This window comes from Rattus norvegicus, chromosome 17, assembly GCF_021556685.1.
Source record: "Rattus norvegicus strain SHRSP/BbbUtx chromosome 17, alternate assembly SHRSP_T2T, whole genome shotgun sequence".
In the NCBI taxonomy this organism is placed as follows: Eukaryota; Metazoa; Chordata; class Mammalia; order Rodentia; family Muridae; genus Rattus; species Rattus norvegicus.
This window is the reverse complement of record NC_141550.1, coordinates 2,367,096-2,392,246: the sequence shown is the minus strand read 5'-3', so window position 1 is coordinate 2,392,246 and position 25,151 is coordinate 2,367,096. Positions and strand designations below refer to the sequence as shown.

Genomic DNA, 25,151 nt, shown 5'->3' with positions numbered 1-25,151 from the left:
CTTTCCCTTGACTATGGGCTGTTTTGCAACTTCCAAGATCCCAGAGATGGCGGAGCATTTATTGCATACCTCAGGTTTACATATCCTTTTTCTATAAAAGGTTTTTCCCAAATTTGAAGAAAAGCAAAGTAGCTCAGAGCTTTAACGCACTAAGTGTATTCCAATATTTACTGTAGTGTTGTTCATACTACATTTGGGAGAAATGCAGGAGAAACAGAAGCATTTCTCCATTCCTAGTACTCAAGAGAATGTATTACAAATTGAGGTTCCATATGTATTGCCAATGAAGTTGGAAAAATAATTAATTGTAAAACATTTATCATGTAGAAACAGTCTGGTATAACAGCCACCCACTATATATCTTCACATTTTTATGGGAGAGAGAGTGTCAGAAAAAGATTGAGATACATAGATAGAAAGATAGGTAGAAAGATAAATAGATGGAAGGATGGAAGGATGGATGGATATGATAGAGATAGATAGATACATAGATGGATAGATAGATAGACATAGAGAGGTACATTGTTTCCTTCAAAATCCCTTTTATATACATGGTTTGTGTTCATTATGATATATGACATATCTATGAAAGGAAGATGAACACCTTTCATTCACATAATTCAACACTTTGTTCTTCATAGACAAGTGATATAGGGATGGAGGTTAATGCACAATATCCTTCTTACAACAAATAATCTGCCAATTTCACTAAATCTAACAATATCACTATTAATATCTGAATAAGCTTATTAGAAGCTTTTCAACATGTATTTGTCAACTATTCAACATGTGGAGCTTTTACAAAATTAGCAGATATGTATTGCCAGTTGTACAGTGTAGTTGTAACAGGGCTGTCTTTCAAATGGTGATATACACTAAGGCATTGTTTCCAAGTCCACTTTCTTAAAAAATTGCATTCCAAAAACAAATCAGATAAAAGCACACGGAATACCATGGTTTTGTTAGATTGTATCAATCACCAAGATATTTAAAGCAGTTCTTATTTACACTGTAGCTTTACTTTCAAACTTTCAGCACACATTAAAATTTCTTCAGAGGCATATTCGTATGAGCTTGCATATAAGAAGTACCTCCTCTGTCTTCTAGATCTTTGACAATGTTCCTCAATATTTTGGTCTTCCCAATTAAAGCCTAAAATAGAGTAAGAAAAACGATGAATGGAAATTATGGAAAATGTAAGTTACAATGTTCAGTGAATCTTAAAGTCATGCATGCTTTACTCGCCAAATTCTCTACCCATCTCAATTGAAATTACAGAAGTGCTTCAAAAGAAAGAAAGTGTTTTCTCCAATTTTAAAACAGGAAAGGGAATTTATACTCTTACCTATAGCATTGAGGTTCCTGTAGGTCTCCAGCATGACATCTTTGTAGAGCTTTTTCTGGAAGGGATCCAGCAAAGTCCACTCTTCCTGAGTGAAGTTCACATGCACATCCTCATAAGTCACTGTCTTCTTGAGTATCCCATACATGCGTACAAAAGAAAGCATGATAGAGACAACATTGGGCATGTGTTCTTCATAGACAATGTGTTCATATAATTATGGGGACTATCAGACTTATTTCTTGACTCTGAAGTTCTACTGTAACTACCAATACATACTTGAAGGAAATGAGGTTCAACCCTGTCATGTCACAGCCTGTTCAATAGGATGTAGCCTTTCTAGTGAAATGACACCTACATATGTAAAGAGGACACAAGCTCTACAAGATCAATAGTGCTTACCACACATCGAAGAAATTGTATTAACACTAACAATTACTGACTCTAAAAATCAGTTAAAAGCTAGGTCTATTGTCCTGTGCCTTTAACACTGCAGTCAGAAGACAGAAGCAGAATTATCACGTTGAGTCGGATGCCAGTGTGGGGTATATAATGAGTTCTAGAACAGCCAAAGGTACATAGTAAGACCCTGTATTCTCTACCAGAATTGACTAACCAAACCAGAAATATAGAAAGACCTCAGGTTTTTCCTTAAATCTATAAGAGCATTATACATAAAATCCAGTTCTGTAGTCATCTTCCAGAAACCTGAGGTCCATAGGTACAAATTGTAAGATTAACAAGATATTACCAAAAGGGAATATATGTTTAAAGATTTACAATTAGGCAGGGGGGTGGTGATTGAGCTCAGTGGTAGAGCGCTTGCCTAGCAAGCCCAAGACCCGGGGTTCCGTCCTAAGCTCCGGGGGTAAAAAAAAAGAACTTTACAATTAGGCAGAAGAAAATCTTAGCTATATGAAAGTTGATTAGATGTAAACAACACAGTGCAGGATGGAGGGCTCAGCAGTGAAGTACAGGGCATGGATCTCATGCTTTGACTGGGAATCTGCATGTAAATTCTGCAGTTCCTTGTCTCTAATTGGATTTTAATCGATCAAGACCCATTGACAGCAGCCAATGGAAAGGGTAGAAAAGGTGAGAATTCCAGGTTCCAAAAGGTGAGGAAAGAGAAGCAGGAGACAGAAAAGAGAGATTTGTCTTGCTTTGGAGAGAGAGCCGACAACCATGTAAGATGTCCAGAGGAGTGTTCATTGCCCGCAACCCCAGGTTGGAGATTAGAGATGCAATTAGGCTGAGAGTAGATTTATGGTGGTCAGCAGTGAAAAGGTAACTGGGCAACTAAGCTAAGGGCAGATATAGAGCGTAGAGCAAAGAGTAACGGAGAGGACACACTAGCTGTGGGAAGCTTGGATGAGATATAAGTCAGGATAAACATATTAGTGTGTGTGGTGTGTGTGTGTGTGTGTGTGTGTGTGTGTGTGTGTGTGTGTGTTCTATTGTGTGACACTGTTCCCCCATACAAGGGAACCAGGGCAGGGACTGGAAGTGTACCTGTCAGGAACTTAAGGCAGGGTAGTGAAAAGGCTACATGCTTCAGGAAGAGCTCTTGCAGGTCCTACAAATAAGTGAGGTGAATTGCTTGTATTTACAGCAGGATCACAGCCATCCATTATTCTACTTTCAGCAGGTGTCAGACCATTGTCTGGCTACTCTGAGGACTAGACACACCTGAGGTGTATATTCATGCATATAGGCAAAAGACTCATAGTTTTTCTAACATAAAGTCACAACAAACAAGACAGGTAGAAAGAAGATCAGTGAATGCCCTGCAATGACTGAGAGGACTCAGAAGTATTAACAACATGAGTACATGGTATCCTAGGAAATAGAATGATAATGACTAAGAAATTTCAAAAATCAAAATGTGGGGTAAGTTCAGCACAAAAGCATATGCTTGACATATAAAGACACCTTCATTCCAGGCCCATTTATATCAATAAAAAAGAAAGGCCAGGCACGTTGGCCCACATATGATTCCAGCATTAGAACCCAGATTCAATTTGATCCCTACATTCATGACTAGCATATAGGCCTACCTTGAGGATACCCACGGCCACAAAGAGAAACTGTCTTCAAAAACAAGCCAAATTTGAAAAATATGAAAATATTAGTTAAGCAAAATAGCTTAGCATTGCTTCTTCTGTATCTCATATGATTTAAGGACAGAGTCTATTAAAAGGAAGGCGGGAGAGGAAGGAAGGACATGAGAAGGAAGCTGAAGGATGAATTTCAAGGAAAACAGAATAACAGAAATAAGTGGATATTGATTAAGTCTATAGACACTCAAATCTCATCCAAAAAAGGAATTGCCTCTTGTAGGAGTCCTTCTCCACATATTCTCACCAACAAGTCCACCAACAAGAGACAAATGTTTAAAGTCAACATATTATCTAGATGCTCTTTCATCCACCTAACTACGCTAGACCATGCTCTCTATAGGTTCATGGTCATTCCATGACAAAAATGCATTTAATATAACATCAAGGACCCTTAAAGTCTGTTACAGCATGTACAGTGTTCAAATGTCCAAAGTCTCCTGTCACCCTCAAGACAATCTTTAGACTGTCACATACTCTAAAGTCTGAAAGCAAGTTATATCTTTATCACATAAAATGGCAAATCCCATGGGGTAGAGAGCTGAATTCCCAGAAGTGTGGACAATCCTGAGACCTCAGGGGAGACCGCCACTTCTGCCCACTTCTGTTCACATTCCTCAACCAAAAGGAACTTGCATAGTGTCCCCTGGATACAGGAATATAGGAGTGGTCACTGGCAGGAACCTGCTGATTCCTGAACTGAAGTGGAACTGAACTGAACCAGTACCAGAGATCCCTCCACCCAAATCTTGTGGGTGGGACAGCTGGACCCTCAGAAGTGTGGACAATCCCAAGAACTCACAGGAGACAACTACTTTCTGCACACCTATCTGACCAAAGATTAAACCTCCTAGTGACATCTCTGCCCCCTGGGCACAGGGACCTAGGAGCAGTCAGGGACAGGACCCTTCGAGTTTCTGCCTGTGCTGAGAGCTGAAAGGCAGTCGCAAGGAGTCACACCTGAGAGCAGAGGTAAGATCGCCTTTTCTGCTCCAAGCAACCCGTCCGGTGGCCTCAGGACACACAAGCCAGAAGACTTCTGGGACAGGACACTTCTGGCTTCTGGCTGTGCCCAGAACTGAACTGAATGAATCCCACATGTCCCAGCACCCAAATCCCATAGGGGAGAGCGATAAATTCCCAGAAATGAGGGCAAATCTGAGATCTCAGGAGAGAACGCCAATTCTGTCCACTTCTTATCACATTCCTGGCCCAAGGGGAACTTGCATAGTAGACTCTGGGTACAGGAATAGAGCTGCAGTCAGTGGCAGGAACCTGCTAGCAGTTTCTGCTGGAGCCTGGAGATGAACTGAACTGGTCCCAAGCTCCCTCTACACAAAACCTGGAGGGGAGAAAACTGGACCCTCAAAGTGCAAACAATGCTGAGAACTCAGGGGAACCAACTACTTTCCACCCACATTCTTCACCCAAGAGGAAATTGCTTAGAGCCATCTGTGCCCTTTGGGCACAGGGACCTAGAAGCAGTCAGGGGCAGGAACCTTCCAGTTTCTGCTTGTGCCAAAAGCTGAAAGCCAGTCACCAGGATAGCCTACACACCATGAGCAGAGGTAAGACCAACACTTCTGTGCCAGCAACCCGCCTGGAGGCTTCAGGTCAAACAAACCCAGGAGTAGGTAGGTCTCTGTTCCCAGATTCAGCTGAAAGAAAACAGGCCTACAGGACGGTCAAGCCACTGTCAGAGACAGCAACACAAGCTAATACCAGAGACAACCAGCACAGGATCCTTATCAACAGGAACCAAAACTACTTGGCATCATCAGAGCCCAGTTCTCTGAGCAAAACAAATTCTGGATTTCCAAACACACGGGCAAAGCAAGATTTGGATTTAAAATCACATTTTACGATGATGATGGGGAACATAAATAATTCCCTTAAAGAAATACAGCACAGACAAGTAAACAAGTAGAAGCCCTCAAAGAGGAAACACAAAAATCCCTTCAAGAATTACAGGAAAATACAACCAAACAGGTAAAGGAATTGAATAAAACCATCCATGATTTAAAAATGGAAATAGAAACAATAAAGAAAGCACAAAGGGAGATAACCCTGGAGATAGAAAACCTAGGAAAGAGATCAGGAGTCGTAGTTGCAAGTGTCACCAACGGAATACAAGCGATAGAAGACAGAATCCCAGGGGCAGAAGATACCATAGAAAATATTGATACAACCATCAAATACAATGCAAAATGTAAAAATCTCATAGTCCTAAACATCCAGGAAATCTAGGACACAATGAGAAGTTTAAACCTAAGGACAATAGGTATAGGAGAAAGTGAAGACTCCTAACTTAAAGGGCCATTAAATATCTTCAACAAAATTATAGAAGAAAACGTCCCTTACCTAAAGAAAGAGATGCTCATAAATATACATGAAGACTACAAAACTCCAAATAGGATGGACCAGAAAAGAAATTGCTCCTGTCACATTATACTTAAAAGACCAAATGCACACAACAAAGAAAGAATATTAAAAGCAATAAAGAAAAAAGGTCAAGTAACATATAAAGGCAGACCTATAAGAATTACACCAGACTTCTCACCACAGACTATGAAAGCCAGAAGATCCTGGGCAGATGTCATAAGAACACTAGGAGAACACAAATGCCAGCGCATGCTACTGTATCCAGCAAAACTCTCAATTAATATAGATGGAGAAACCAAGATATTCTATGAAAAAATGAAATTTATACAATTTCTTTCTAAAAAGCCAGCCCTACAAAGGACAATATGTGGAAAATTCCAACACATGTAAGAAAACTAAATCCTAGAAAAATCTCATGCAATGAACCCAAAAGAAGAGAACCAAACAAACATAATTCCACCTCTAACAACAAAACTAACAGGAAACATAAATCACTATTCCTTAATATAGTTTAACATCAATGGACTCGACTCCCCAATAAAAAGATGTAGACTAACAGACTGGATATGTAAAGAGGACCCAGCATGTTGCTACATACAGGAAACACAACTCAGAGACAAAGACAGACACTACTTCAGAGTAAAAGGCTGGAAAACAACTTTCCAAGCAATTGATCTGAAGAAACAAGCTGGAGCAGCCATTGTAACATCGAATAAAATTGACTTGCAACCAAAAGTTTTCAAGGAAAATAAGGAAGAAAACTTCATACTCATCAAAGGAAAAATCCACCAAGACAAACTCTCAATCCTAAATATCTATGCTCCAAATGTAATGGCACCTACATTCTTATTAAAACAAACAAACAAAAAAAAAAAACTTACTGAAGCTCAAAGCATACATTGCACCTCACACAATAATAGTAGGAGAACCCCACTCTCATCAATGGATAGATCATGGAAATACAAATGAAACAGAAACATAGAGAAACTAACAGAAGTTATGAACCAAATGGACTGAAGAAATATTTATAGAACATTTCATGCTAAAACAAAGGACTATACCTTCATCTCAGGACTTCATGGTACCTTCTCCAAAATTGACCATATAATCAGTCACAAAACAGACTTCAACAGATATAAAAAGATTAAAATAATCCCATGCATCCAATCAGATCGCCATAGACTAAGGCGGGTCTTCAATAACAACAATAATGACAGAAAGCCCACATATACATGGAAGTTGAACAAAGCTCTACTCAATGATAATAAGGAAGAAATAAAGAAAGAAATAAAAGACCTTTTAGAAATTAATGAAAAAGAAGGCACAACATATCCAAACTTATGGGACACTATGAAAACAGTTCTAAGAGGAAAACTCACAGCTCTGAGTGCCTCCAAAAAGGAATAGGAGAGAGCATACATCAATCAGCAGCTTGACAGCACACAGAAAAGCTCTAGAACAAAAGGAAGCAAATACACCCAAGAGGAGTAGAAGGCAGAAAATAATCAAACTCAGGGCTGAAATCAACCAAGCAGAAACGAAAAGGACCATACAAAGATCAACAAAATCAGGAGCTGGTTCTTTCAGAAAATCAACAAGACAGATTAACACTTAGCCAGACTAACCAGAGGGCACAGAGAGTGTATACAAATTCACAACATCAGAAATGAAAAGGGAGACATAACAACAGAATCTGAGGAAATTAAAATAATCATCAGATCCCACTATAAAAGCCTATATTCAACAAAACTGGAAAATCTGGAGGAAATGGACCATTTTCTAGACAAGTACCACATACCAAAGTTAAATCAGCATCAGCTAAACCATCTATACAATCCTATCCCTCCTAAAGAAACAGCAGCAGTCATTAAAGGTCTCCCAACCAAAAAGAGCCCAGGACCAGATGGATTTATTGCAGAATTCTATCAGACCTTCATAGAAGATATCATACCAGTACTGTCCAAACTATTCCACAAAATACAAACAGACACAAACCACATAAAAACCCAACAAAGAAAGAGAACTTCAGACAAATTTCCTTTGTGAATACTGACACAGAATTATTCAATAAAATTCTTACAAACCTAATCCAAGAACACATCAAAATGATCATCCATCATGATAAAGTAGGCTTCATCCCAGGGATGCAGGGATGTTTCAACATACAGAAATCCATCAACGTAATCCACTATATAAACAAACTCAAAGAAAAAAACTACATGATCATTTCATTAGATGCTCAGAAAGCATTTGAGAAAATTCAACACCCCTTCACAATAAAAGTCCCAGAAAGATCAGGAGTTCAAGGCCCATACATAAACATAGTAAAAGCAATACACAGCAAACCAGTAGCCAACATTAAACTGAATGGAGAAAACTTGAAGCAATACCACTAGAATCGGGGACTAGACAAGGCTGCCCCATCTCTCCCTACCTGTTCAACATACTACTCGAAGTCCTAGAAAGAGCAATCGGACAACAAAAGGAGGTCAGGGGAATGCAAATTGAAAAGGAAGAAGTCAAAATATCACTATTTGCAGATGATATGATAATATACTTTAGTAACCCCAAAACTTCCACCAGAGAACTACTAAACCTGATAAACAACTTCAGCAAAGTAGCTTGGTATAAAAGTAACTCAAACAAATCAGTAGCCTTCCTCTACTCAAAGGATAAACAGACTGAGAAAGAAATGAGATAAAAGGCATTCCTTCACAATCGTCCCAAATAACATGAAATACCTTGGTGTGACTCTAAGCAAGCAAGTGAAAGAACTTAAAGTCTCTGAAGGAAGAAAGTGAAGAAGATCTCAAAAGATGGAAAGATCTCCCATGCTCATGGATTGGAAAGATTAATAGGTTAAAAATGGCCATCTTCCCAAAAGCAATCTACAGATTGAATGCAATCCCCATCAAAATTCCAACTCAGTTCTTCATAGAGTTAGAAAGAGCAATTTGCAAATTCATTTGGAATAACAAAAAACCCAGGCTGGCGAAAACTATCCTTAACAATAAAAGAACTTCTGTGGGAATCATCATCTCTGACTTCAAACAGTATTACAGAACAATAGCGAAAAAAACAGTATGGAATTGGTACACAGACAGGCAGGTAGATCAGTGGAACAGAACTGAAGACCGAGAAATGAACCCACACACCTATAGTCACTAGATCTTTGGCAAAAAAGCTAAAACCACTCAATAGAAAAAAGATAGCATTTATAACAATTTGTGCTGGTTCAGCTGGAGGTCAGCATGTACAGGAATGCAAATGGAACCAGTCTTATCACCCTGTCCATAGCTTAAGTCCAAGTGGATCAAGGACCTCCACATAAAGCCAGATACACTGAAACTAATAGGAAAAAAGTGAGGAAGAGTCTCGATCACATGGGCACTGGGGAAAATTTCCTGAACAAAACACCAATGGCTTAAGCTCCAAGATCAAGAATCGACACGTGGGGCTCATAAAACTGCAAAGCTTATATAAGGCAAAGGACACTGTCAATAGGACAAAACGGCAACCAACAGATTGGGAAAAGATTTTTGCCAATCCTACATCTGATAGGCTAATATGCAAAATATACAGAGAATTCAAGAAATTAGACCCCAGGGAGTCAAATAACCCTATTAAAGATGGAGTACAGAGCTGAATAAAGAATACTCAGCTTAGTCACATTGGAATCCTTACTCATAATGGAAAAGAAAATCAAAACAACCCTAAGATTCCACTTCACACCACTCAAAATGGCTAAGATCAAAACCTCAGGTGACCACAAATGCTGGGGAGAATGTGGAGAAACAGAGGATGTGGAAAAATAGGAACACTCCTCCATTGTTGGTGGGATTGCAAACTGGTACAACCACGCTCGAAATCAATCTGAAAGGTCCTCAGAAAATTGGTCATTCCACTACGTGTGGACCCAGTATAGCTCTCCTGGGCATATACGGAAAAGGTGCTCCAACATACGAAAAAGACACATGCTCTACTATGTTGACAGCAGTCTTATTTATAATAGCAAATGCTGGAAAGAAACCAGATGACCTTCAACAGAGGAATGGATACAGAAAATGTGGTACATCTACCCCATGGAGTACCACTCAGCTATCAAAATATTGACTTCATGAAAGTTGTAGGCAAATGGATTGAACTAGAAAATATCATCCTGAGTGAAGTAACCCAATCACAGAAAAATACACATGGTATGCACTCACTGATAAGTGTATATTAGCCCAAAAGCTCCAATTACCCAAGATGCAATCCACAGACCACATGATGTTCAAGAAGGACAAGCAAAGTGTGGATGCTTAACTCCTTCTTAAAAGGAGGGTATATGGAAGAAATGTTTGGAGAAGAGACAGAAGGAACAGCCATTCAGAGCCATATATATCCAACAAAACTAAGATTAATGAAGCTAAGAACTGCATGCTGACAGGAGCCAAATATAGCTGTCTCCTCAGAGGCACAGCAAGAGTATGTCCAATACAGAGGCAAATGCAAGCAGCAAACCATTGAACTGAGAATGGGATCCCTGTTGGAGGAATTAGAGAAAGGATTGAAAACGCTGAAGGGGCTTGCCACCCCATAACAACAACAGAGTTCCCAGGGACTAAACCACTACCAAAGACTATACATGAACTAACGCATGGCTCCAGCTTGATAATGTAGCAGAGGATGGCCTTGCTGGGCAACAAGAGGAGGAAAATCCCTTGGTCCTACGAAGGGTGAACACCTGACCCCCAGTGTAAGGGAAAGTCAGGAGGGTGGGAAGGGAGGGTGGTTGGGGTGCGGAACACCCTTACAATGAAGAAGAGGAGGATAGGATAGAGGACTTACGTCCAGGAATCTGGAAAGGGAATAACATTTGAAAGGTAAACAAAAAAGTATACAATAAAAGACAAAAATGGCACAGAATATCACTTCCCATTCCAATAAACAGGGATGGGTACATCAGTAGATGGAGCAAGGCGAGAAACCTGCAGGTCAAAAGGCAAGTCCTATGGCTCTGTCTCAGACATATGTGGCTTACATTTTAAGGGGCAACTTGTAACATAGCTGTTGTTTTGGTTACTTCTACATTGTGTATGCAGCTCTCCATAGCAGATGTCTCATGTTTTGTATCTCAACGTCATGTGGTCAGGAAATACAACTGAAGCTTCATCCTCATGACCTCAAGTAATGAACTCACCCTGGCCCATCATTGGGGCTCTGACTCTGCAGAACACAGATGGCTGGAAGAGTGCTTAATTGAAACCACAGAGCAAGCATCCATGACCTTTGCATCCTTCTTGTTTCCAACCCACAAGAAATAAGTGGTCTTGTTGAGTCTGGCTTCTAAACTGGGCTGGACCCCATCACAGATGAATAACAGTTGTAGAATCTTTTACTGGGACAAGAATAACTTTGCCTACTCCTTCCATTAATTGGAGGGTTAGTAGGAAAGCGTGTTACTCTCATGGCATCTTCTAAGATTTCAAGTCCATAGAAAGGATCTTCTGTTTAAAGGTGATAATCTCCTTGCATTTTAATTTATGCTTTCCTTTCAGCACTTGATGGTCATTTGAAACTAATTTTGTTCTGGATAAGCCACAAATTTGATTTCACTCCTACGGAACTTGTCGAGTTATTTTAATTGGAACTACTACAAACTGGACCTCAATATTCCCTACAAGTCTGTGTACCACACACTATAAGCTTCAGTGTGTGCACTGCATAGAGAGAATGGCAGCAACACAGCAATGGCTAGAAATCCAGATTCTCCCCTCCTCAAGGAATGCCCTCTCACTGAGGAAAGAAAGCCCAGTGCATCTCCCCAGACCCACACATATACCAACAAAACAGTGTGGATCACAGCTCATCCTACTCTAACACATTAGACTCTGATAGATCCACCAGTGTACTCTTCCACGTCTGGGGTCTGGGGTCCTCACACTCACCACGGTGGGACTGTGATCTCCCTCAGATTTCCTAATGGATGTGTCTAAGGAGAATGCTAGAACACACTGCTTGCTGTCTCCCACGGGTGTGTCTGACTGCTCGGCCTCCCCATATCCCTCATTAGCTTGAACCACACAGCTAAGTCTTAAGAACTTAGCATCTCCCCTATTGGAGGTATGCTGGTCAAGCAACTGAGACAAAACAGGTCTCCTGTGATCCACACTTCCACACGAGGTTGTCAGTGAAGTCAATTCATACACAGCATCCTCTTTGTTTGTAGTTACCCCCCCCCCCCCCATGCCAAGGACAGAGACCTCAGAAAACACTAATGAAAGGTCCTTTCTCCTTCCTACTGTCCACTCTTGGAACATCTTGGAAGGTGTTGTAAGACTGTCTTCCAGGAGTGGGTCCCAGAGTCTCACCCACCAATCTTGTGTGTTTACATTAAAAGGTATGAATTAACACTCGTTAGGAAATTACAAAGTCACACACCCTAAGTCAGGCAGGACTTTATTCATAAAGGTGAGCCCTGCAGATCAAGGCTTTAAACTTCAGTTAGTCTGTGATCTAGCTGTTGCCTACCCTGTTTCACTCTGCACTGTACACAGGACACTGGTCCTCCTGCACTGTTCTGAGGGCAGAAGTCCTGCTCCACATACAAATCCTTTCCCTGTTACTGCAAAGCACAGTACAGTCCATGACTCAAATAGGTAATTTTAAAACTCGATTGTGGTACTGCCCTTTACCTTAAGAATTTAGAAACTTAAATCAAGAAGAAGCAAGGCCATTGCTCTGGGGACCAATACACATGCTGTAGGCCACCTGCTTCACTTCCATTTTCCTTCCCCATCTTCCCTCATGTCTCTCCTTCTCCCTAAAGCTTTTCAGCTCCACCTTCCCCTCCCCAGCCCAATAACCTGATGTAGCCTATATTTTACATGTTAAAATGGGGACAAGTATCCAACGAAGTCACCTGAATATGGGAATACTCCTCATCCTAGGCAGCCCCTCTGGGGGAAGTGGAATTAACATCAAAGTACAAACAGCACCAGAGCAATCCACAGTGCCTCTATTTCCTAAGCACTGGAAGATCCTACATCATAGATTCTCCTGTTCCCTTAACAGATTAAATTCCAGTGCTACCCAGCCTTTGAGGTGTGGTTAATAACACCCACAAAATTCACTCCAAATTGATTTAAAATGGCAAGGGACAAGTTCTGGAGGACACTGAGAAGCTAGATCTCCGCATTTGGCATTCTGTCCATGATGTTTCTGACAGAAACCCCTTGCTCCAAAGGCTTTGCACAGATGCAGCTCCCAAACTGAACACATGAGAACACCTAATGACTAGGACCACACGGAATCTACAAGATGGCTGCTAGTAACCACCAAGCCCATGCATGGGAGGACCGCCTCCCTGCCTCCCCCTTCTCAGTCCACTGCTAATTCAGGTTAGGGGCAGTGGTCACATGCTCACGATGATTGGACTTGGTAGTTCAGGGTTGGCACTCCGGTAAGGCACTCAGCAGCAGAGTTCAAAGCATGTCCCACCAACCATTCAAGCCTCCTCTGTAATAGAGTGGAACTTGCAGCAGGAAAAAAAGAACCCGGAACAACACTCCTTTTCTCCTGATTGGAGGGTCGTTAAAAATGCCCTGACTGGCCAGTGAATCTTGAGTGACATGAGCACCTCCATTAGGATTAGAGTGCAGTAAAGGCACAGAGTAGCAAGTTTTCTGGCCCATCAGTGTACTCTAGGAGATGACCCTTTTTAGATCTGCAAGATTTGTGTTTCAGTATCCCATTTGTCTGTCCTCCAATAGCCGACCTTTCTGTCTTCCACCACTAAGCAGGAATTTATTCCCCCTCCTTTTTCTACTCCTTGTCCTCATCTTCCTCTTCCTAGCGCTGCTCCTCTTCTTCCTGGTGTATTTCTTCTCCTCCTCATCTTCTTTTTCTCCTACTCCTTGTCATTTTTGTTCCTCTTCTTGTTCTTTTTCCCCTTCCTCTTCTTTTCTACCACCCTCTTTCTGCCCCTCCTCCTCCACTCATGCTAAACCCCCTTGAATCAAGATGGATAGCTTCTAAAGTCCAATATTCACTACATGACCCCTTGGCAGAATGGTTCCAAGGATATTAATAATTAAAGAGATCTTTTAGATCACAAAATATGATGTTTGTTTCTGTAATTTCACATTTGCATAAGGAAAATTGTAGCTAATATTCATCTGCTATACGATGTAAGGGTCTGAAAATTGTTGAAGACCGCAGACTCTGATAGTATACAAAAACAAAGAGGGTTATTGTGCAGAAACAATCACCATTCAGGGGTCAATCATGATTTGAAATAGCAACCTCAGACAAATGACACTCTGGAGCCACAGGTTGTCAGTGGTCTGCATGCCTCCGTCATGAACTTCTAATCATATAATGAAATAGGGCTGCCCAGTGCAGATGGCCTATTCTGAGAAGGAATATTTCCCATCTTTTGTGGTTATCCCCTGGCTGGTCTCTGGGTGTATGGTTTTATGAATTTGTTCTAGGTTTTATGGTCTGTTCCTAGAGCTGGTGTCTCAGGACTTTCTCTATATTAATTAGGCTCTACTTCTTAAGCTGGTGCTTTATGGCTGTTTTTTAAATTAGGCCTGGTCTTACAAATGGATACAACAGAGTTGCCTCAGTGGAGATAAATGGGGTTTATCTTTCCCTTCAAAATGATTCTCCAGATGGCGTTTATCTTGCTCTTTCAATATGAGACTCTAGACCACCCTGGGAGAAAAGCAGGAAGTGGATGCCAATCATACTGGAGCACTATTGGTAGCCAGCACATATTCCTCAGTGGGAGGTGAAAACACATATCTGCATTAGCAGAGGTTTTCCAGATGAACAGAACTCAAAGCATGGCTCTCTCTATGTATGGATGAAGTGGATATAGAGAAATGTCTCATGGAATGTTGTCCACGAGTAAGACAATGACTGCAACAATGGCAAGCTGAAGAATACAGTCGTGTCTATATGTCTCAGCTGGTCTTCAGCATATTCCAGAATTCCTAACACCTCTAATGCTAGAAAAATAGTGATCTCTCTTGCCAGAGTATGGCAGGAAGAGAAAGAAAAAGAGTTCCCATCTTCATCATCCTTACATATGTAAGCTTCCACCAGAAGATATGGCCTAGATAAAGATTTTTCTTATCAACTCATGAGCTTCAAAAAAAGGGGGATGGGTTCCCATAGTAAATATTCCAATAAGAAAAATCCCTCAGAGTGCACACCTGTTTCAGTTTAAGGAACTGACTGCAGTCATTTGACCTGAAGTGCATGTATCCTCATCCTGAGTGCTCTGTGTCTCAAGGAATCTTCTGTAGAAGGTTCCTTTTCTTTTTTTTTTTCTTTTCTCTTCTTTTACTGGATATTATCTTTATTTACACTTCATATGTTATCACCTTTCCTGTTTTCCCCTTCAGAAACACCCTATCACATAGCCCCTCCCCTGCTTCTCTGAGGGTGCTCTGAAAAACCCACCCACTCTCACCTGCCTTCCTGGTATTACCCTACACTGAATCATCAAGCCTTCGCAGGCCCAAGTGCCACTACTCCCACTGAAGTCCAACAAGGCTATTCTCTGCTACATATGTAGCTGAAGCAAAGGGTCACTCCATGTGTACTCTTTTGTTGGTTGTTTAGTCCCTGGGAGCTCTGGGGGGGGGGGTCAGCTCCATTGATATTGTTGTTCTTTCCGTGGGGATGCAAACCCCTTCAGCTCTTCCAAATCTTTCTTTAACTCCTCCATTGCGGACCCCGGACCCAGTCCAGTAGTTGGCTGTGAGCCTTCAACTCTATATTTGTCAAGCTATGGCCGAGCCTCTCAGGAGAAAGCTATATCAGGCTCCTGTCGGCAGGCACTTCATGGCATCTGCAATAGTGTCTGAGTCTGGTGACTGTATATGGGATGGATCCCCAGATGGGTCAGTCTCTGGATGGCCTTTCCTTCAGTCTCTGCTCCACACTTTGTCTCCTTATTTCCTCCTGTGTGTATTTTGTTCCTCCTTCTAAGAAAGACTGTAGCATCCACACTTTGGTCTTCCTCCTTCTTGAGCTTCAGATAGTCAGTGAATTGTATTCTGGGTATTCTGAGCTTTTGGGCTAATATCCACTTATCAGTTGTGCATACCATGTGTGTTCCTTTGTGGTTGGGTTACCTCACTCAGGATGATATTTTCTAGTTCCATCCATTTGCCTAAGTATTTCACGAAGTCATTGTTTTAATAACTGAGTTATATTCAATTGTGTAAATGTACCACATTTTCTGTATCCATTCCTCTGTTGAAGACATCTGGGTTCTTTTCAACTTCTGACTTTGCCTCAAGACATCCAGAAAAGACCACAAGATCCCACCCAAGCAATCTGCCTTCAAATAGGCAGGAACTTTCCATTCTTTAGCATTCTATCCCTCAGCACATCAGCACAGATGCCTTTGCCACAGCTCCCGTCCACGGGCTATATACCAAGGTAGAAAAAGAAGCTGAAAGAATAAAAAATACAGCCAAAAAGTCAGAAGTTGAAAAATGGAATCTCACCCCTAAGAAGCCCTAAATACCTCAAATTCCAGACCCTGCCCTCTACCTGTAAGTAAGTAAAAGATCCCATTTCTTGAGCCTGCTCTCCCAGCATCCAGATAAAAGGGTTTAAGATAAGGCCCTTAGATAGGTGATCCCAACCTAGTAAAGATAAGAGGTGGCTTCTTCCAGGAACTAGCTGACCATTAAGTTAGATTAAAATCTTAAAAGAACAAACAGCCTTGAGAAGCAGGAAGCTTCTCCTAGGAACTAAAGGGAACAAAAAGTTAAGCAATCTTGACAGGAAGCTTCTTGTGATTTTCCAATGACACTACCCCTGCCCCCTTGGGTTGTGGTTTCTCCCTTTAAATACCCTTTCTCCCAGCATGTTGGGGTCGAACTCCACTGCCCCTGCATGGGATATGAGTCTCGACCCCAGTGCACTGGTTCCTATCAATAAACCTCATGTTTATTACAGCAAGGACGGTCTCACGTGACTTCTTGGGGGGATGCATCATCTCGAGACTTGAGTGAGGGTCTCCCTGCTCTGGGGGTCTTTCAAAGCAAAAATCTTGGGTCTGTTGGATGTCATGATGAAGGTAACAACTGTGAGCATTCATTACCCAAGACATCAGATGGGAAGAGACTCATTGGCACTGGACAATAACCAGGCAGATCAGGTGGCTCCAGAAATGGTTAGGCAAGTGACTATCCCAGTTTTGGGCCAACAAGAGACACCTGCTGGGAACCGGGATTAGACTAAAGGATGGGCTCATTTAGAAGATACAGCAGAAGAAAGGGCCCAAATTGCTTAGAAGAGGAAGGGCAGTGGCACACTCAAGGGTAAAGGTATACTCCCCAGAGAATAAACAAAAGACTCACTTTCCCAAATGCACAAATGGACTCATTTAGCCCTCACCTGCATAAAGACAACAATTCACAGACACCCTAAGGTTGATTCTGAACAATTTAAGGATAGAGTGGTGACTACTTGTTTTAGCCACTTGGCAGTTAGGAGATTTACATAGGAAATATATTTCACCCATCTTTTCTTAACTACACCAATACTCTGAAAGAGCGGGCCATTCTTCAAGGACAGAATCCTAAGTGGAATGCTTCAGAGGATTCAAAAGATAGAAAAAGTAGGAGATGGAAAGTATGAAAGCTGGGGTGGGGTAGCAAGGAGCTAAGGCTTCTGCTAAGGAACCTTCTTAAGAACAGCAGCATTTATACTACCTACAAGGAAAATGGAAAGAAATGGGAGATTTCCATGAAGTCAGCAGAATCAATCATACAATGGACAAATAAAGGAGGGATCTGATCAAACAATGTTGCTCACTGAGTACAGGGCCATCTCATTAACATTAAAGACCAAGCCTCCATTACTTTGGAACTGATGTCTTCAGCCCCATGTGGTAGCAATTTTTGGAATCTCAGCATCAGAGACAACCCCTCTCCAAAGGACCTGGCCCAGACCATTAACAGATCTCAAAAGCATATGCCTGGTTTTAGAGAAGAAGCTCTGCTTTTTTAATACATACCTCAAGGCCTTAGGGAAAGGCCCCAGGTCCTAGGCCCCACGCCCTTACAGGCTCTAAGATGTGGCTGAGTTTGAGAAGGAGCTATGTAATTCTCTATCCATGAAGTCCTCATGGAAAGCCTTGCTCAATCAGGCCAATCCTCACCACAACAGTGTTTTTCCTTTTCAAATGGTGTCACCTGATGTCCTGCCCACCTCGCGGAACTTTGCTTTTCTCAAGAAGAAAAGCGGTCCTTTATGGCACACCAGGCCTTAGTGGTGGTTGTGACACTGCAATGCTCCATGAAGCTGCTTGTTAAAGGGCTGCTCTGTGATCTGGGGATGGGCCTACTGGCTGTTGGTTAATCAGGGCTGTCTCCTGTGTTACCTTCTGAAGCCATATTTTCTGACAATCCGGGTGAACAACCATGTGCATCCTAGCATCCTAATCTCTAAGATGCTTGATTACCATGCTACTTACCTGAGGGAGGCAGTCTCTCCCTGAGGTAAACTCTACTTAGTGTGATTCACTATTTCCCAGGCATTGGAAAATCCTTTACATCAAAGATTCTGTACTGTTTTCATCACAGCTTAATATCAATGTCTACTCCAGGAACTTTGAAAGCGGTAAAGTCACAGTCCAGAAAGGGACAGAATAAAAGGAAGTTGATAATTTCCCTTCTTTGACAATACTTAATATTACGAGTGAACAGTAAGGTAATCAATTTTAGATGATTGATGAGCGTCTGACTGGCCCATTTTTGGGTCTACACACCAGGCTATCAAGAATCTGAATAAAACATTGAACTTAGTATGAAACCAAGATACTGTAGTTACACTAGTCCTACGAAATAAAAGATCTGCGTAATGCAATGTGGCCTATCGACTCAGGGAGAAGAGGAGAGGCAGCTGGGCGACGAATTATGGGAGGGGGTAACCGGGAGGAGGGCAGTGTTCAGGATGTAAACTGAATACATAAAAGAAATAAATCAAGTTATGAAAAAGCAGGGGATGGCTTTTATAGTCAAGCTCAAGGCCTAGGTACATAGCATGTGCTTACAGAAGTAGAATCTTTTTTCAGTTAGTAACTTAGTTCACTATCACCCAGGTAACAGAACATACCAGGAACACTGGAAACCATGTATGATGTGGAAATCACAAGAATGTACATGAAGAACAAGTAAAAAAAAAAAGGTAACTTTTACTTTGGAATCAAATTTTACCATTAAGATTAATTAGTAAAGGAAAGAAAAACCAAAATATGCTGGCCTATCACAAATACAGTTCTGATTATTTCCTTTGTTTGAGACAGGGTCTGATTTAGAACCCCAGCTGACTTTGATTTGATGAGCACACTATAATGTATAACACATATTAAAAGTATAGTAGATAGCAGTCTGTGTTTAAGCAAGCACCTCTCAACAAATATTCCTAGCATCGGAATCTGCTACAGAAGAGAGAGCTGAGAAGTCATTTGACGTTGGTCTCATTATTAGTAAAGGAGAATGTTATTTTTTTTAAAGATTAATTTATTCATTTATTATATATAAGTACACTGCAGCTGTCTTCAGATACACCAGAAGAGGGCACCAGACCTGATTATAGATGGTTGTGAGCCACCATGTGGTTGCTGGGAATTGAACTCAGGACCTCTGGAAGAGCAGTGGGGTGCTCTTAACCACTGAGCCATCTCTCTAGCCCAAGGAGAATGTTCTTAACAGGATTATTCCTCAAGGCAGCCTAGACTTGTCAATCTTGGGATCACTCCAACCCTTAAAGGATTTGCTCTGATGCTAACTGCTCTACAGCTAATGTAGAAGAAAGTCCTCCCTGGTTTGTGTAGTTGGAAGGGGAAATTTATTGTGTCCCGATCATCCACACAACCCTACTGTATGGTTAATTTTCACTGATATCATAAAATAGGCCATGGCCAAGAGGAATCATTATTGAAAGCACTGAATTGGACTTGCACTTCTAAAGGATTAGAGTCCATGACAGCAATGTAGGCACATGGCAACAAGAAGACCAAAGAGCTCACTGGTTGAATCTCAGACAGGATGGAGACAGCAACTCAGATTTAAGAAAAACTATGAATTAAAATATCAAACAATTGGCACTGGTAAGATGGTTCGGTGGTTAAGAGCACTGACTGCTTCTCCAGGTAGACTGAATTCAATTCCCAGCAACCATAGGGTGGCTCACTACCATCTGTACTGGGATCTGATGCCCTCTACTGGTTTATCTGAAGACAGCTACAGTGTACACATAGACATAAAATAAATAATTCTTTTAAAAAATGTATTTATAAAAACATTCTGTAGTGAGCCATATTGGATTTGGGCCTGGCTGCTTTGTAACTGCATGGCCACAGTTAAGAAGTCATGGGATTGTTGAACAGAGGCTTCTCCCACGTATTTACGGCACAGGAAGAAAAGACCAAGTAGTAAACACCTGGTGTCTCCACTGCATTACCTCTGCTGAGCCAGGCTGATGCATGTGGAACTGACACACCCGGACCACACCTGGGTGGTGGTCAATTTACTTCTGCCTTTTGCTTCCTCAGCCTTTATCCTTGAGATTTAGGCTGGTCTTCTCGGATTTCTCCCTAATTAATTCAGGTCTCCTACTGGGTCTTTTGTTAAAGGAGTCCCAAGCCAGGGTTTCCCACTGTGCTTCCCAGTTATTTTCTACCTGGAGACTTGGGTATATAAGTGGTGAATAAAGCTACAGGAGACTCTCACTCTTCCTTCCCCTCTTCCACTCCTCCTCCTCCTCCTCCTCCTCCTCCTCCTCCTCCTCCTCCTCCTCCTCCTCCTTCTTCCTCTCTCTCTCTCTCTCTCTCTCTCTCTCTTCCTCTCTTCCTCTCCTGGCTTGACAAGATAACCTGTATATGTGTGTGTGTGTGTGTGTGTGTGTGTGTGTGTGTGTGTGTGTGTGTGTGTGTGTTTCTTGAATCCCTTAGGCTTTCGCCCTATTCTCGGTATTGTGTCGGTGCTGGCGCCGACACATTCCAACAATTTATGAGGGGGAAGCTGATCCCAGGGTATGTGCCATCTTATAGAACACAAGAGTTATCAATAAGATAATAAAGAAATAGAAAACACACAGACACAGTAAGACACAAAGATACAATAATCAAGACTGCGTGCAGTCTTGCTGACATATGAGGGAACAGAGAGAAAAAGCCATGAACAAAAGCACAAAATATAGTCAGGCTTTCATCAAACACTTAAGGAGACTCTGCCAGGCATAATGTCAACTTGACCATTATTACCTATGATTGTATGTGTGAAAAATTTAAAAAGAACAGAGACTTCACAGCCACCACAAAAATACCTCAAATTGCCCTCTAATCTGTTTATTTCTTACCGTCAGTGGCTACTGATCTTTCTCTCAAGAGTGCTTCCCATCACCGCCTGTCTATCAGTTTCTAAACAATTAGTAAAATGTAGCAGGCAAACCAAAATGTGGAATGCAGTGTTCACAAGTCCTAGGAACCAGACCGTCATTTCTTAGAAATTATCTTTTGACTTCACAACAAAGGCACTGTTCATCCCTAATGTTAAATACTGTCACAACAGCAATGTTATCAACTTCCTTTGGGGGTACAGAGCTAAACAAAGAATTCTCAAATGATGAATCAGAGGCAACCCCTAAATTGCATCTCTATCAAATGATCATGTGGTCTGAAATGCTGACAATAAGCAAATTAGGAGGCAGAGACAAGAATATATGAGAAAATTGTGAGAGCCTCAAACCAAATCAGTCATTTAAGTATTAACAATCCAAACACTGGGGCTGGAGACATGGCTCTGTGCTTAAGAGTACTGACTGCATTTTCCAGAGTTCCCAAGTTCAAATTCCAGCAACCACCTGGTGGCTCAAAACCATCTGAAATAAGAGCAGATGCCCGCTTCTGGTGTGCCTGAAGACAGTTACAGTGTACTGATATATAGTAAAATCTTTTAAAAAAATTTTAAAAAGTGAGAGGGAAATTTCATTTAAAAAAATGTTCAACATTCTTAGTCATCAGAGAAATGAAAATCAAAATGACCATGAGATTCTACCTCACACCAGTCAGAATGGCTAAGATCAAAACCTCATGTGACAGCACATGCTGGTAAGGATGTGGAGAAGAGAAACACTCCTCAATTGTTGGTGGGTTTGCAAGACGGTACAAACACTCTGGAAATCACTCTGACTGTTCTTCAGAAAATTGGACATAGTCGTCCTTGTAGACCTAGATATATCACTCCTGGGCATATACCCAAAAGATGTTCCAACATATAACAAAGGTACATGCTCCACTATGTTCATAGCAGCCTTATTGATAATAGCAGAAGCTGGAAAGAACCCAGATGTCCCTCAGCAGAGGAATGGATACAGAAAATGTGGTACATCTACACAATGGAGTACTACTCGGCTATTAAAAACAATGACATCATGAAACTCACAGGCAAATGGATGGAAGTAGAAAATATCTTCCTGAGTGAGGTAACCCAGTCAGAAAAGAATAAATATGGTATGTACTCATTGATAACTAGAGGTTAGACAAAAAGCTCAGAATACCTACGATACAACTCACAGACCATATGAAATGCAAGAAGGAAGACCAATGTGGATGCTTCAGTCCTACTTAGAAGAGGGAATAAAATAATTACAGAAGGCAGAAAGACGGAGAGGGAAAGGCTGGGCGGGCAGTGGGGGTGGGAGAGCATTAGTTGGGGGAGAGATAGGAAAGAAGTACAGAGAGTCAGGAAATGGAAGGGGAGTGTGTAGCAGTGGGGAATGAGGAACTGGGAGTAGCCACTAGAAAGCCCTAGATGCTAGGAAAGCAAGAGGCTCCCAGCACACAACTGGGATGGCATTGGCTGAAATACCCAACAAAGGGGAAAGAGAACCTGTAGAGACCATATGCAGACCCAGTTGCGGGATGGGGCCACACACACATCTCAAAAATATTAACACACAATTGTTCCTGTCTAAGGGAAATGCAGGGACAGAGAATGGAGCAGAGACTGAAGGAAAGGCCATCCAGAGACTGCCCCCCCATGCGGATCCATCTTATCTGCAGACACCAAACCCAGACACTATTGCTGATGCCAAGAAGCATGAACTCACAGGAACCTGCTATGGCTGCTCCCTGAGGGGCTCGGCCAGAGCCTGACCAATACAGATGTGGATGCTCACAGCCAACCATCGGACTGAGTGAGCACTAGGACAGCAGAGAGGACTTAGGGGAAAGACTGAAGAAGCTGAAGGGGTTTGCAACCCCATAGCAAGAACAACATTATCACCACCCAGATTCCCCTAGAGCTACCAGGGATAAACCACCAACCAGAGAACACATGGAGGGATCCATGGCCCCAGCTGTTCACATACCAGAGGATGGCCTTATCTGACATCAATGGGAGCAGGGAAGGCCCTTGGTCCTCTGGAGACTCTGCCCCAACGTAGAGGACTCCTAGGGAGGTGAGGCAGGAGAGTTGGTGGGGGTGCGGGGGAGGGATATCATAGGTGGTTTGCAGAGGGGAATCCAGGAAGAGGGATAACATTTGAAATGTAAATAAATCAAATAACCAATAAAAATGAACGAATTAATAAGAAATGAAATATAAAATGTGAAATCAATCGTTGACTCTTTCAAAAGAAAAACATTATTAATAATAAGAAAATCCCCACATATCCGTACCAATTTTGAATAAGTAAGGGCCATTCCCTGGCAGAGAGAATGGCTTTGACCTGGACCCTATGTGCAATGTTAGGTGCTAGATATGTAACATAACACACAGCTGGAACGTACGACATTCTTCTCAACCCAATAAGTTGAGTAATTGTGCAAGTGGATCGGACACAGCTGCAAAGGGGTACCCTCCAATTGGAAATTCAATATGCATTGATCAAGCCAACCTCCGCAAAACATACGATTTTGTATAGAACTTAGGTGAGTTTATCCATATTTGCTTGTATAAAAGTCTTTCTTCTCTGAGGGTGTCTCTCTTCTCCTGGCTCATAGAAGTTTACTGCTCCAAACTTCCCCCAAGCCTATCAAGTGAGTGCATCTGGACTTGAGGGAAAGGATCTAGCAATCAATCCTTTACTCAATTACCCGATTCCCTTTTAGTAGACAACGTTTGAGAAAAACTTGGAAATAAACATTAAAGTCACCTTTCAAAGTGTGTCACTTTTCTCCCTGTGACTTCAACTACCAGGCTGGAAGTTAGAGCAGCCCAGTTCCCTGGAGATAGAAGAAAAGCTACTTAACCCCCTGCTGTTTTAAGGTGAGGGGCTACACACCAGAGATTGCAGTTTACAGTCTGGCCTCTGAGGAACTCAGGAAAGTCAGCTACAGCTGCAAAGCGCCTTAGACTTAAAATAGGTAAAACAGCAACCCTAAATATCTCGCAAGACCAAGTCTTGCCCCCGCGGACATTCTTCCTCTCCGCTGCCTCAAAAGAAACCAAAAAGAAAGAACAGCCAGGGTTGGCCCCCTGCATCCCACCACACCGAGTCCGGCGGCTGAGCCGCCCGCTCCTTCTCGTTTTGGGCAGTGGGCACCTGCTCACCATGTCCCGACTTAGTAGATTGCCAGCACGTCCATAAGACACCGGTCAGCAGACATCAAAACACATCAGGCCAATCATTCATGCCGGCTAAGCAACTCCGGTAAGTCCGCTGCTGGAAACAGGGAAGCAGGAAGTACACTCCTCTTCTACTAGTGGAGGGCCAGCCTGGAGGCCCTGATTGGCCAGTGAATCTTGAGTGACATGGACCCCTCCCGTAGGATTAGAGTGCGATGAAGGCACACAGCATAGCGTTTCCTGGCCCAGGATTCTAGTCCAGGAGCTTATCCTTCTCAGAGCTGCAAAATCTTTATTTTAGTATCTCTTTTGTGTGTCTTCCAATAACCTATCTTTCTGCCTTCCAGCACTCAGCAGGAGTTTCTTCCTCCTGCTCTTGCTGCTGTTGCTGCTCCTCAATCAAGAGGGATAACTTGCAAGGTACAGTATTCAGCTTGGAGCAGACTAAAGTATAGGTTCCAAGGATAGTAACAATTAAAGAGAGACTTTAGGACACAAAGTGTGATGTTTGTTTCTCTGATTGTACGCTGACGTCGGGAAAATTGCAGCTAATATTCAACTGCTACATGTGAGACTGCAAACAACCCTGGGAGAAAAGCGGGGAATGGATGCCGACCGCTACAGAGCACTAATGTTAGAAGCACATCTTCCTCAGTGGAAGGTGAAACATCATATCTGTGTTAGTAAAGGTTTTCCAGATGAACAGAACTAATACAGTGGATC

At 42.0% G+C, this 25,151-nt stretch overlaps 1 protein-coding gene across 2 annotated transcripts in view; it reads right to left on the bottom strand.

Annotated features, from left to right (window-relative positions):
• Positions 1-24,550, bottom strand: part of Zfp715-ps4 (zinc finger protein 715, pseudogene 4) — a 30,578-nt gene extending 6,028 nt beyond the window's left edge. The window contains exons 1-3 of one of the 2 annotated variants that reach the window (XM_087591777.1): positions 24,414-24,550; positions 1,346-1,472; positions 1,092-1,152 (exon numbers count right to left, since the gene is read on the bottom strand). In XM_087591777.1, the coding sequence (XP_087447903.1) occupies positions 1,092-1,152; positions 1,346-1,472; positions 24,414-24,416 (191 nt within the window). In that variant the 5' untranslated portion in view covers positions 24,417-24,550. The remainder of the gene's footprint in view (positions 1-1,091; positions 1,153-1,345; positions 1,473-24,413) is intronic. The other variant, XM_087591778.1, reaches the window with a different exon arrangement.
• Between the last annotated feature and the right edge of the window lie 601 nt (positions 24,551-25,151).